Genomic DNA, 12,383 nt, shown 5'->3' on the forward strand with positions numbered 1-12,383 from the left:
GAGTGGAGTGTTGAAGTCTCCCATTATTATTGTATGGGAGTCTAAGTCTCTTTGTAAGTCTCTAAGGACTTGCTTTATGAATCTGGGTGCTCCTGTATTGGGTGCATATATATTTAAGATAGTTAGCTCTTCTTGTTGAATTGATCCCTTTACCATTATGTAATAGCCTTCTTTGTCTCTTTTGATCTTTGTTGGTTTAAAGTCTGTTTTATTGGGCCTGGCGCAGTGGCTCACGCCTGTAATCCCAGCACTTTGGGAGGCCAAGGCGGGCGGATTATGAGGTCAGGAGATCGAGACCATCCTGGCAAACACAGTGAAACCCCGTCTCTACTAAAAAAAAATACAAAAAATTAGCCAGGCGTGGTGGTGGGCACCTGTGGTCCCAGCTACTTGGGAGGCTGAGGCAGTAGAATGGCGTGAACCCCAGAGACAGAGCTTACAGTGAGCCGAGGTTGTGCCACTGCACTCCAGCCTGGGCGACAGAGCTAGACTCTGGCTCACAATCAATCAATCAATCAATAAAATAAAGTCTGTTTTATCAGATACTAGGATTGCAACCCCTACTTTTTTTTGTTTTCCATTTGCTGGGTAGATCTTTCTCCATCCCTTTATTTTGAGCTTGTGCGCGTCACTGCACGTGAAATGGGTCTCCTGAATATAGCACACTGATGAGTCTTGACTCTTTATCCGGTTTGCCAGTCTGTGTCTTTGAATTGGAGCAATTAGCCCATTTACATTTAAGGTTAATATTGGTATGTGTGAATTTGATCCTGTCATGATGTTAGCTGGTTATTTTGTTTGTTAGTTGATGCAGAAAAGCTGAAATTCTAAAAATCAGAGCACCTCTTCTCCTCCAAAGGAATGCAGCTCCTCGCCAGCAACAGAACAAAGCTGGACAGAGAATGACTTTGACGAGTTGAGAGAAGAAGGCTTCAGATGATCACTAATAACAAACTTCTCCAAGCTAAAGGAGGATGTTCAAACCTATCACAGAGAAGCCAAAAACCTTGAAAAAAGATTAGACGTATCACTAACTAAACAGCGTAGAGAAGACCTTAAATGACCTGATGGAGCTGAAAACCATGGCATGAGAACTACTTGACACATGCACAAGCTTCAGTAGCCTATTCAATCAAGTGGAAAAAATGGTGTCAGTGATTGAAGATCAAATGAATGATATGAAGCAAGAAAAGAAGTTTAGAGAAAAAAAGAGTAAAAAGAAACGAACAAAGCCTCCAAGAAATACGGGACTATGTGATAAGACCAAATCTGCGTCTGATTGGTGTACCTGAAAGTAACGGGGAGAATGGAACCAATTTGGAAAACACTCTTTAGGATACTATCCAGGAGAATTTCCCCAACCTAGCCAGGCAGACCAACATTCAAATTCAGGAAATACAGAGAACACTACAAAGATACTCCTCAAGAAGAGCAACTCCAAGACACGTAATTATCAGATTCACCAAAGTTGAAATGAAGGAAAAAATGTTAAGGGCAGCCAGAGAGAAAGGTCGGGTTACCCATGAAGGGAAGCCCATCAGACTAACAGCAGATCTCTCGGCAGAAACTCTACAAGCAGAAGAGAGTGGGGGCCAATATTCAACATTCTTAAAGAAAAGAATTTTCAACCCAGAATTTCATATCCAGCCAAACTAAGCTTCATAAGTGAAGGAGAAATAAAATCCTTTACAGACAAGCAAATGCTGAGAGATTTTGTCACCACCAGGCCTGCCTTACAAGAGTTCCTGAAGGAAGCACTAAACATGGAAAGGAACAACCAGTACCAGCCACTGCAAAAACATGCCAAATTGTAAAGACCGTCGATGCTAGGAAGAAACTGCATCAACTAATGATGTACTTTTAAAGGATGATTAATTAACTAATTCTTAATCTTATATCTCATAATTATTTTTCTGATATTTTTACAGCATAGAGAAGTCAAAATAAATAATACCTTATTGGTCTTATATTCCAACAGTAGCTTCTGGTTTTTTGTTTTTTGTTTTTTGTTTTTTTTACAAGACTTATCCCTGATCTGTTTTTTTTTCTCAGGATTAAAAACTGAAAGATCTCATTATCATTGACTTAAAATATGATAAGTGTCACTTGAGGTCAGGAGTTCAAGACCAGCCTGATCAACATGGTGAAACCTTGTTTCTACTAAAAATACAAAAATTAGCCAGGCATGGAGGCGGGTGCATGCAATCCAGCTACTCAGGAGGCTGAGGCAAGAGAATTGCTTGAACCCAGGAGACAGAGGTTGCAGTGAGCCAAGATCGTACCACTGCACTCCAAACTGCCTGACTGAGTGAGACCCCATCTCAACAACAACAACAAAAAATCATAAGTGAATTCACACTATTGAAATAACCCTGCCAGTTTGAACCTACAGTGCTCAGATTTAGGTCTAGATTGTATCTACAATATGCATCACTAAATTTCTCTTAAGGAGTAGTCTTTAAGACAGCATGGCCTCTTCTCGCCCTGATCCATGTGCACATGCATGAGCATATGTAAGAGTCAGTCAGACCAACAGGCAGACAGATTCAGAGATAGCAGAGATAGGCCCATATGTACTTATTAATTTAAGAGTAACATTGTATTTAACGGGAATTGATTGTCATGGAACTCTTCAAGACTTAGAAAACCTTGGAGTTTTTACTGACCTAATTTGACAAATGACTTTGTTGTCTTTGTGTAAGTCTCATCTTGAACCAACCCCACCAGGAAGTTTGTAACCTAGTAAAGACAAACTGACCAAAGAGTAAGAATAAAGATAAATGAACAAACCCATTTATGCTGACCAAGAAAGATAACTTCCACATCTTCCAAGTAACACATCGTTTTCAGTACTTGAGTAAAGAAAATTTGGCCAGATACGGTGGCTCATACCTGTAATCCCAGTGCTTTGGGAGGCCAGGGTGGGAGGATCACTTGAGTCCAGGAGTTGGAGGTTACAGTGAGCTCTGATCACACCACTGCACTCTAGCCTGGGTGACAGAGCAAGACCCTGTCTCAAAAAAAAAAAAAAAAAAGGGGTGTGTGTGTGTGTATGTACTTCTATTTTTCTACTAGAAGCAAATGTAGTTTTAATATTATCTAGATGTGTACAATAAATATTAATAAATTGTAAGCCTAAAGAGCTTACAAATTTTGCCATAATAAAAATAATTATAAAGTATTTCACAAAGAACAAAGTATTACTGAGTAGAATCTTATATAAGTAGTGACTTTGCTTTATCACTTACTTATTTATTCAGCCAGCAGTTACTGTTGGTAGGTACTTTGTGCCAAGCACTATGTGAAGACTCTGGGGTCAGAGTACTCATGGTATAGTAAAGAGGATGATGAATTCCCACTAGTTATAAAAGTAGAAGTAGCAGCTCTTCAGTTCTCCAATTTGGATTGGAGATCAAGTTTCTGTTAACTTGTCAAAGGGAATCCTAGAATTTGGGTTTAGGGAGGGGAGTGGTGACAAATAATTCTATTTTATAATAAGGAATACTAAAGTTTCCTACACTATTTCTTGGGGTATCTCAGCTGAATGCCAATATTGATCTGCCAACTAGAAGAGTATAATTCCCTTTCCTGAAGTAACTAAATAAGGTATTTTTCCTGTTTGTGCTTTAGCAGGTTTTCGAGACATAGTTTGGGTTAACTAATACGGTAATATGCTTTTAAAGGTAGCCAGAAAAACAAAGAGCAAAAGACTCTAGCTCGGTCTTTATGACCCAGTTGCTTTTTATCACTAAAATGTGAAATTAGTGTGAGTGAATATTGAGGAATTTTGACAACATGAAGAAACATCCTCTAGGGCATTTCCTAACCAGGAGACTGGCAGGAAATGAGATATATGTAACATGTTTGATGAGAGAGAACAATGAAGGGGACTTGAAAGGAGAAAGAATGAGAAAAGAAGTGTAGCAGAGCTGGACTGAATTTGGTCCTAGTAGTGGCATTGGCAGTGGCAGTGGCACTGGCCAAATGCTGTTAATAATAACAAGGCGGCCAGGCGTGATGGCTCATGCCTATAATCCCAGCACTTTGGGAGGCCAAGGCGGGCGGATCACCTGAGGTCAGGAGTTCGAGACCAGCCTGGCCAACATAGTGAAACGCCGTCTCTACTAAAAATACAAAAATTAGCCTGTGTGGTGGCACGTGCCTGTAGTCCCAGCTACTCGAGAGGCTGAGTTGGGAGAATCACTTGAACCTGGGAGACAGAGGTTGCAGTAAGCCAAGACCACACCATTGCACTCCAGCCTGGGTGACAGAGTGGTACTCCATCTCAAAACTAATAATAATAATAACAACAACAAGTCATATGTTAATTGCTCCTTCACATGACTGAAGTGTTTTCACATTTATTATTCTGTTTGATTTTTGTTTGTTTGTCTTCTGAGATGAAGTTTCGCTTATTTTGCCCAGGCTGGAATGCAATGGCATGATCTCAGCTCATCACAACCCTTCTGCTCTCGGGTTCAAGCGATTCTCCTGCCTCAGGCTCCTGAGTAACTGGGATTACAGGCATGCGCCACCAGGCCTGCTAATTTTTGTATTTTTAGCAGATACAGGGTTTCACCATGTTGGTCAGGCTGGTCTCGAACTCCTGACCTCGTGATCCGCCCGCCTCAGCCTCCCAAAGTGCTGGGATTACAGGTGTGAGCCACCACGCCTGGCCTATTCTGTTTGATTCTTATAGCAGGCTTTATTTTAATTGAAACTGAGATTAAGTGATTTCCCTGAAAATAGCTTTTTTGTGTTTATGTTTGTTTTTGTTTCTGTTTTTGTTTTTTTGAGACAGGGTTTAACTCTGTCATCCAGACTGGAGTGTGGTACGATCTAGGCTCACTGCAACCTCTGCCTCCCAGGTTCAAGTGATCCTTCTGCCGCAGCCACCCAAGTAGCTGGGATTTTAGGCACGTGCCACCATGCCTGACTAATTTTTGTATTTTTTTGCAGAGACAGGGTTTCACCATGTTGCTCAGCCTGGTCTCAAACTCCTGGGCTCAAGTGATCAACCCACCACAGCCTTCCTAAGTGCTGGGATTGCAGGTGTGAGCCACAGCACCAACTGCTAACCATAGCTTTTTTGACATAGCTAGACCGTAAGCCAGTGCCTACACCCCAGTCATTACTTATTACATTGGTTGGCATCTTAGAATTTACAAATAATTTTTATATATGTTATCTTATTTGACTGTTCTAACAACCATAGAGGTAGGCAAAAAATATTATCCTCATTTTAAACAAATCATCAAGGTGAAAAAACCTGTATCATCTTGTTTGATTTCAGCAAGTAGTTTCAATTAAAGATGTATGCAAACATTGCTTCATGCTTAAGTCAACTGTAGATTGTTTTTTAAGCAAAGGATGCAGATTTTATGTGTTTTCTACTATTTTTGGCAATCTCTCACTTTCAGATCTATGTGATCAGTTTGGCTGAACCCCGCCTGCCCCTGCAGCTGGATGATGCAGTTCGGCCTGAGGCGGAAGGAGAAGAGGTAAAAAATTATACTTATGAAATATTATGCTTCCTCTGTATATGTAGTTTGCAAAACATTGAAAACCTGATGCCCTACTTTTGTACTAAGGGTGCCTGTGAAGTGATTTTGAGCTCCACTGTTATTTAGATTTACTCTTAAAATCAGCAATTCTCAAACCTTTTGGTATCGAGATGCCTTTTACATTGTTAAAAATAATTAAGACCCCTACAAGCTTTTGTTTTATTGGTGTATATATATCAATATTTATAGTATTGGGAATTAAAACACATTTTAAATATTTATTAAAAATTATATATACATTGCATGCATGTTGGCATATGTAGTATTATGCAAATCATGAAGCTAATAACATTTTATGAAAAAATTACAGTTGTCCAAAGCAAAAAATAATTATTGTTAGAGTGACATTGTATTTAGCAGTCCATTGCCTTAACCACTCAGCTACCTCATCCTTCAGATGACATTCTGTTTATATAACCACAGTTCTTTGTAATTTCTGGCTTAATAGACAACTAGATTCTCATATTGCCTCTGCATTCATTCTGTTGTGATGAATACACATCATAGAATCTTTAGAAAACTGCTCAGTATACTCATGAAGAGTGAGAAAGAAAAGTATTATTATGAAAAGTAAGTTTGACTTCATCAACTCCCAGAAAGTCTCAGGGACCTTCACTGCTCCCCAGACCACATTTTGAGAACCACTACTCTATGTCAGTCTTTATCTGTTCCTTCACCCTTGGGCTAGCAGGTTAAATCCAGGAATCAATGAAGAAGTGGGTGGTGAATTTTTCTTATATCCCAATAATGAGGCAAGACTTTGAGGGGTAGAGGAGGGAAAGAAACCATTATACCTGTTAATTCTTTGTCTTCTTTCCATCTCTCTTTTAATGTTAACTTCTCTGTGGCCGCACTTTGTGTTTCTCCCATTATTTGAGATCCCTGAGATTTTTGGGCATAGTATTAACATACAAACATCCTGCTCAATTAAAAGTAAATATGACTTCTAAAAGTATTTCTTGTGCTCTTCAAACTATTAGTAAAATTTGATTTTTTCTTTTCTTCTTTTTTTAGGAAGGAAGAGCTACTGTTAACCAGGATACAAGATTAGACAACAGAGTCATTGATCTTAGGGTATGCCTAATTTATTTATTAAGTGAAGCAATTAGGCCGCAATTGAGAGGGGCAGGGATACCATACCTGTCTCAGGTTTATAAAGCTAATGGTATTTGCCTGACTGTACGTATGATAATACAGGAACAATTTACTTTTCTGACTGACCTTCCCCTAAAAGAACTGCAGGCAACAGGAACAGTTAAATACTAGTTAACAGGATATTGACTTGCTTTGTTTTAAAATGACAGATGAATTTGAAGCCAGTAAATGATCTTGCTTCCAGGTGGTATCTTTTTTAGACAAGTTATTCAGGAAGTAGAAACATAACCATTAATATCACTACAAAGTTATGAAAATATTACATGCACATTTTAGATCGACCAGGTGGAGATGAGTAATTAATGCTTCAATCCTTTGAGTTTGATTGGAGCACCAAATTAAAATACACAAGCAGTTGGCCCTAGTGGTTTATACAGTAGTCTCATGGGTCTCCTGTTTCCCTTTCTGGTTTGGTTGCAAGTGAAAGAGAGTTTAGTGGTTTCATCATTATTGTAGTAAAACCATTGCATCTTTCTTTCTTAATATTTTGACCACATCTTCCTTTTTTACTTAAATATTCTACCTCAAGCTCAAATTTTTTGTCACCTTAAGAGTTCTTCTTGGCTCTTCTACCATCATGTGAGTCTACCCTTATTATTTACTCATGTTATTCCTAATTATTTGCCTTTTGTCTTTTCCTTTTCCATTTTAATTTGTATAGAAAAGCAAGCAGTAATCCAAAGTCCTCTTGATACTACCTGGAAACCTCAGATTGTTCATGTATGTCGGCCACAGGAGTGAGACATCATTCTGTATTTATTTGTCCTTGCTAGTTGTTCACACAGGTTATTATTGGTTTGTGCCTCTATAAGTTGGCCTGAGGAGTTTTGGGTTTTGGGTTGTTTTGTTTTGTTTAAATTCATTGCCACCATTGAAAAAATGGGTTTTCACATTAAAATCAGGATGACACTTCTTAAAAGAGGAGAATCTGGCACATGAGCTAGCATGCTAGATGGGACAGATACAGGTTTCTTACACTATCTTTTGCTTTGCCCTGCACCACCCAGCAAATATCATTCATTTCATTCATTCATGTTATTTGGCCCTTGCAAGCATTCACATGTTTAACTCTTACTTTGACTTTACATTTTGGGAGACATTGTGTACATTAGTCACTTTAAGGTTTTAAGCACCTTAGATTCCTTCTAAACTACTGTCTTGGTTGGGTGCAGTGGCTCACACCTGTAATCCCAACAGTTTGGGAGCCTGAGGTGGAAAGAATGCTTGAGCGCAGGAGTTTGAAACCAGCCTGGGCAACATGGCGAGACCCCTGTCTCCTCAAAAAAATTAAAATTAGCCAAGTATGTTGGCATGCATCCATGGTCCCAGCTACCCAAGTGGCTGAAGCAGGAGGATTGCTTGAGCCCAGGAGGTTGAGTCTGCAGTGAGCTGTGTTTGTACCACTGCACTCCAGCCTGGGCAATAGAGTAAGATCCTGTCTCAACAAATAAAAAATAAACTACTATCTAATTTAGTCCCCAACTAGTTCTTTTCATAGACTCTCAGCAAAGTCAAGGGTTAAAGAATTTGGAAATAAAAGGCAAAATTGCCCTTCTTCTTCTATAATACGAATGTTCCGAGATATATCCTCCTTTAGGTTCTAGTGTAGCCTAACTTTTTTCTCATATATGAATTGTTTTCTCTCTGAACTTTCCAGGCAGGTGCCCTGATTAAAACTACTTCACTTTCCAGCCCCAAGAAGGTCAAAGCAATTTTCATTCCTAGAAAAGTGAATTAAAATGTCTTTGGCACCCTTTTCATACATAGCACTCACATAGCTCATATTCCGGATTGGCACGGCAAATTAGCTTCGTCCTCATAGGTTAGCAGGTTGTTAGGAAGGTTTTCTGGGAACCTATTCAAGAGAGTTCCCTTTAGATCAGAATTGTTCCCTTTATTTCACCTCACTCTTAGGTACAGGTGAAGGTTGTCCTAGGAGTAAATGTTAGTCTTCCCTCTTAAGAATCATTGTTTAAGTACTTTTCCCAAATATGAATGGATTACTTTAGTTGGTTCAAAATTACAGTCTATTTCTTTATCTAGACCCCTGTACTATAGCTAGTCTACGGAATATTTATTATGTTCATATTACAGGTTTCTTATCCTGTGGAATATATATTGGTCACCTTCAAAGAACACATCATTTTGTTGGGGAGATAAGACTAGTAGTGTGAGGTCTCCTTAATAGGGATGCCCTCCGTTGGGTTGCCAGGTAAGCATAGAAACTGAGCCATCTTTAAAGGTGAATCATCAGCTCTTTTTTGCTACTCGGTTTCACATGCCAAGGGAATAGACAATTCAGGACTCATGGGCAACCTAACCCTTGAGATCCCATGGCTTTCCTAAAGTTCCCTTCGTTTGCTAATACACCACATTATCCTCAGTGCTACCTCTGAAATCACACTATGAAATAGCTCCTACTATGTAATTCTGTAACATTTTTTTCCTGAATGTTTAGGTATATTTTGGCATGCAGGGATTAAGAAAATAGCTATCTGAGCATATATTTTATTGTTCACCAGTGAACCCTACTTTGACCCTGTGGGTTAATGAATGAAAAGTATCTGCTATTAGGGTGTGGTTTCATCTTATCAATTATATATTTTGTTTTGAAATTGGTCACCTTTGTCTTCAACATTCTTTTCTCTTGGACAGACTGTTAATCCCTTCAGTCAAGGCAAGTACATGAGTTAAGGGGTTAACAGTCTGTCCGAGAGAAAAGAATTACATTCATGGCAAATGTCCCCAATCAGTCACAACATACCACATACATATTATTCTTGATGAGCTTAAAGTAGCCACACAGCACTCAGGGCAGCCTCCACTAACTGAATGGAAATAAGCCTATTTGCCATATCTCCCTGAAACTTTCTGTTAACAAAGCCACAAAACTCTGAAACAAAGAAAATTAGATAATATCAAGAGCCCATCTTCTAACACATCGCCTAGCTCATTACTTTCAATACATATTTTCCAAACTAAAATTAAAATCTCAACTCTTTAAGAGAAATTTTTTACTTTTGTAATATAAGAGATTATCTTGGCAATATAGTTTTGATGCCAATATATTGAAACTTATATTACATTTCAGTGGTTTTGCAGTGTTTTCCCAAGTATGGTAGCTTTACCACCGGAGGTACACAGTGATTTCTGGGTGTTAAACAGATGAACATTTTTTATTTTAATAGCTATACAATGTAACCAGCAAATAAAACCATGTTTTCATGGATATTATTGCTTGGAATTAGTTAAGTTTTAAAACCTGGTTTAAAGAAAATATCAAATACTAGTATGAGAGATACCCAGTAGACAGAAATGATAGTAGAAGGCAAAAGACAAGTTTAAGAAATGCTGGTTTGTGTCAGCAGTGGACAGAAGATTGGGAACTCGGGGCTGCCATGAAAATGATAGGTGTTTGATCACCACACTATAGGAGTTCTTTGAAAGTAGATCTGGATAGTCTGAAATAGTCAAGGGAGGTATCCTCAGGGATGTCGTAACTGTTGACCTCAAGACCAATGCATTAATTAGAAAATATTTTAAGGGTGCTCAGCACTGCTGTGTATCACAGGATCCCTCCATAGGACATACATACTTGATCTGCTAGCGTTTTGTCATACATTAGAATGAATGGGTGTGTGTTGGAATGTCTTGACACAGAGTTAACCTGAACACATACAACTGGAATTCCCCTGTTACAGTAATATAATAGCAATTGCAGACAGTTTGGATTCTTTCTCACAGAGATTACTTTTGTTTGAGTAGAAATTCTACGTAATTCTGGCCAGTGCAGTGGATCACTTGAGGTCAGGAATTCAAGACCAGCCTGGCCAACGTGGTAAAACCCCATTTCTGCTTAAAATACAAAATTAGCCGGGCGTGGTGGTGGACACCTGTAATCCCAGCTACTCGGGAGGCTGAGGCAGGAGAATCGCTTGAACCCGGGAGGCAGAGGTTGCGGTGATCCAAGATCACACCATTGCACTCCAGCCTGGGTGACAAGAAAGAAATTCCGTCTCAAAAAAAGAAAAGAAGAAAAAAGAAATTCTGCATAAATCAGGCCAGGCGCAGTAGCGCATGCCTGTAATCCCAGCACTTTGGAAGGCTGAGGCAGGTGGATCACTTGAGGTCAGGAGTTCAAGACCAGCCTGGCCAACATGGTGAAACCCCATCTCTACTAAAATACAAAAAATTAGCCAGGCAGTGTCTGTAGTCCCAGCTACTCAGGAAGCTGAGGCAGGAGAATCAGTTGAACCCAGGAGGCAGAGGTTGCAGTTAGCTGAAATCACACTACTGCACTCCAGGCTGGGCAACAGAGTAAGCCTCCGTCTCAAAAAANAGGGGCAGGGATACCATACCTGTCTCAGGTTTATAAAGCTAATGGTATTTGCCTGACTGTACGTATGATAATACAGGAACAATTTACTTTTCTGACTGACCTTCCCCTAAAAAGAACTGCAGGCAACAGGAACAGTTAAATACTAGTTAACAGGATATTGACTTGCTTTGTTTTAAAATGACAGATGAATTTGAAGCCAGTAAATGATCTTGCTTCCAGGTGGTATCTTTTTTAGACAAGTTATTCAGGAAGTAGAAACATAACCATTAATATCACTACAAAGTTATGAAAAATATTACATGCACATTTTAGATCGACCAGGTGGAGATGAGTAATTAATGCTTCAATCCTTTGAGTTTGATTGGAGCACCAAATTAAAAATACACAAGCAGTTGGCCCTAGTGGTTTATACAGTAGTCTCATGGGTCTCCTGTTTCCCTTTCTGGTTTGGTTGCAAGTGAAAGAGAGTTTAGTGGTTTCATCATTATTGTAGTAAAACCATTGCATCTTTCTTTCTTAATATTTTGACCACATCTTCCTTTTTTACTTAAATATTCTACCTCAAGCTCAAATTTTTTGTCACCTTAAGAGTTCTTCTTGGCTCTTCTACCATCATGTGAGTCTACCCTTATTATTTACTCATGTTATTCCTAATTATTTGCCTTTTGTCTTTTTCCTTTTCCATTTTAATTTGTATAGAAAAAGCAAGCAGTAATCCAAAGTCCTCTTGATACTACCTGGAAACCTCAGATTGTTCATGTATGTCGGCCACAGGAGTGAGACATCATTCTGTATTTATTTGTCCTTGCTAGTTGTTCACACAGGTTATTATTGGTTTGTGCCTCTATAAGTTGGCCTGAGGAGTTTTTGGGTTTTGGGTTGTTTTGTTTTGTTTAAATTCATTGCCACCATTGAAAAAATGGGTTTTCACATTAAAATCAGGATGACACTTCTTAAAAAGAGGAGAATCTGGCACATGAGCTAGCATGCTAGATGGGACAGATACAGGTTTCTTACACTATCTTTTGCTTTGCCCTGCACCACCCAGCAAATATCATTCATTTCATTCATTCATGTTATTTGGCCCTTGCAAGCATTCACATGTTTAACTCTTACTTTGACTTTACATTTTGGGAGACATTGTGTACATTAGTCACTTTAAGGTTTTAAGCACCTTAGATTCCTTCTAAACTACTGTCTTGGTTGGGTGCAGTGGCTCACACCTGTAATCCCAACAGTTTGGGAGCCTGAGGTGGAAAGAATGCTTGAGCGCAGGAGTTTGAAACCAGCCTGGGCAACATGGCGAGACCCCTGTCTCCTCAAAA

The 12,383-nt window shown here is 39.1% G+C and overlaps 1 protein-coding gene across 1 annotated transcript in view; it reads left to right on the forward strand.

Annotated features, from left to right (window-relative positions):
- Nucleotides 1-12,383, forward strand: part of DARS1 (aspartyl-tRNA synthetase 1) — a 93,033-nt gene that overhangs the window by 55,195 nt on the left and 25,455 nt on the right. The window contains exons 6-7 of the mRNA XM_017888486.1: nucleotides 5,421-5,501; nucleotides 6,579-6,638. Of these exons, the coding sequence (XP_017743975.1) occupies nucleotides 5,421-5,501; nucleotides 6,579-6,638 (141 nt within the window). The remainder of the gene's footprint in view (nucleotides 1-5,420; nucleotides 5,502-6,578; nucleotides 6,639-12,383) is intronic.

This window comes from Rhinopithecus bieti, unplaced genomic scaffold (genome assembly GCF_001698545.2).
Source record: "Rhinopithecus bieti isolate Rb0 unplaced genomic scaffold, ASM169854v2 scaffold_15296, whole genome shotgun sequence".
Taxonomy (NCBI): domain Eukaryota; kingdom Metazoa; phylum Chordata; class Mammalia; order Primates; family Cercopithecidae; genus Rhinopithecus; species Rhinopithecus bieti.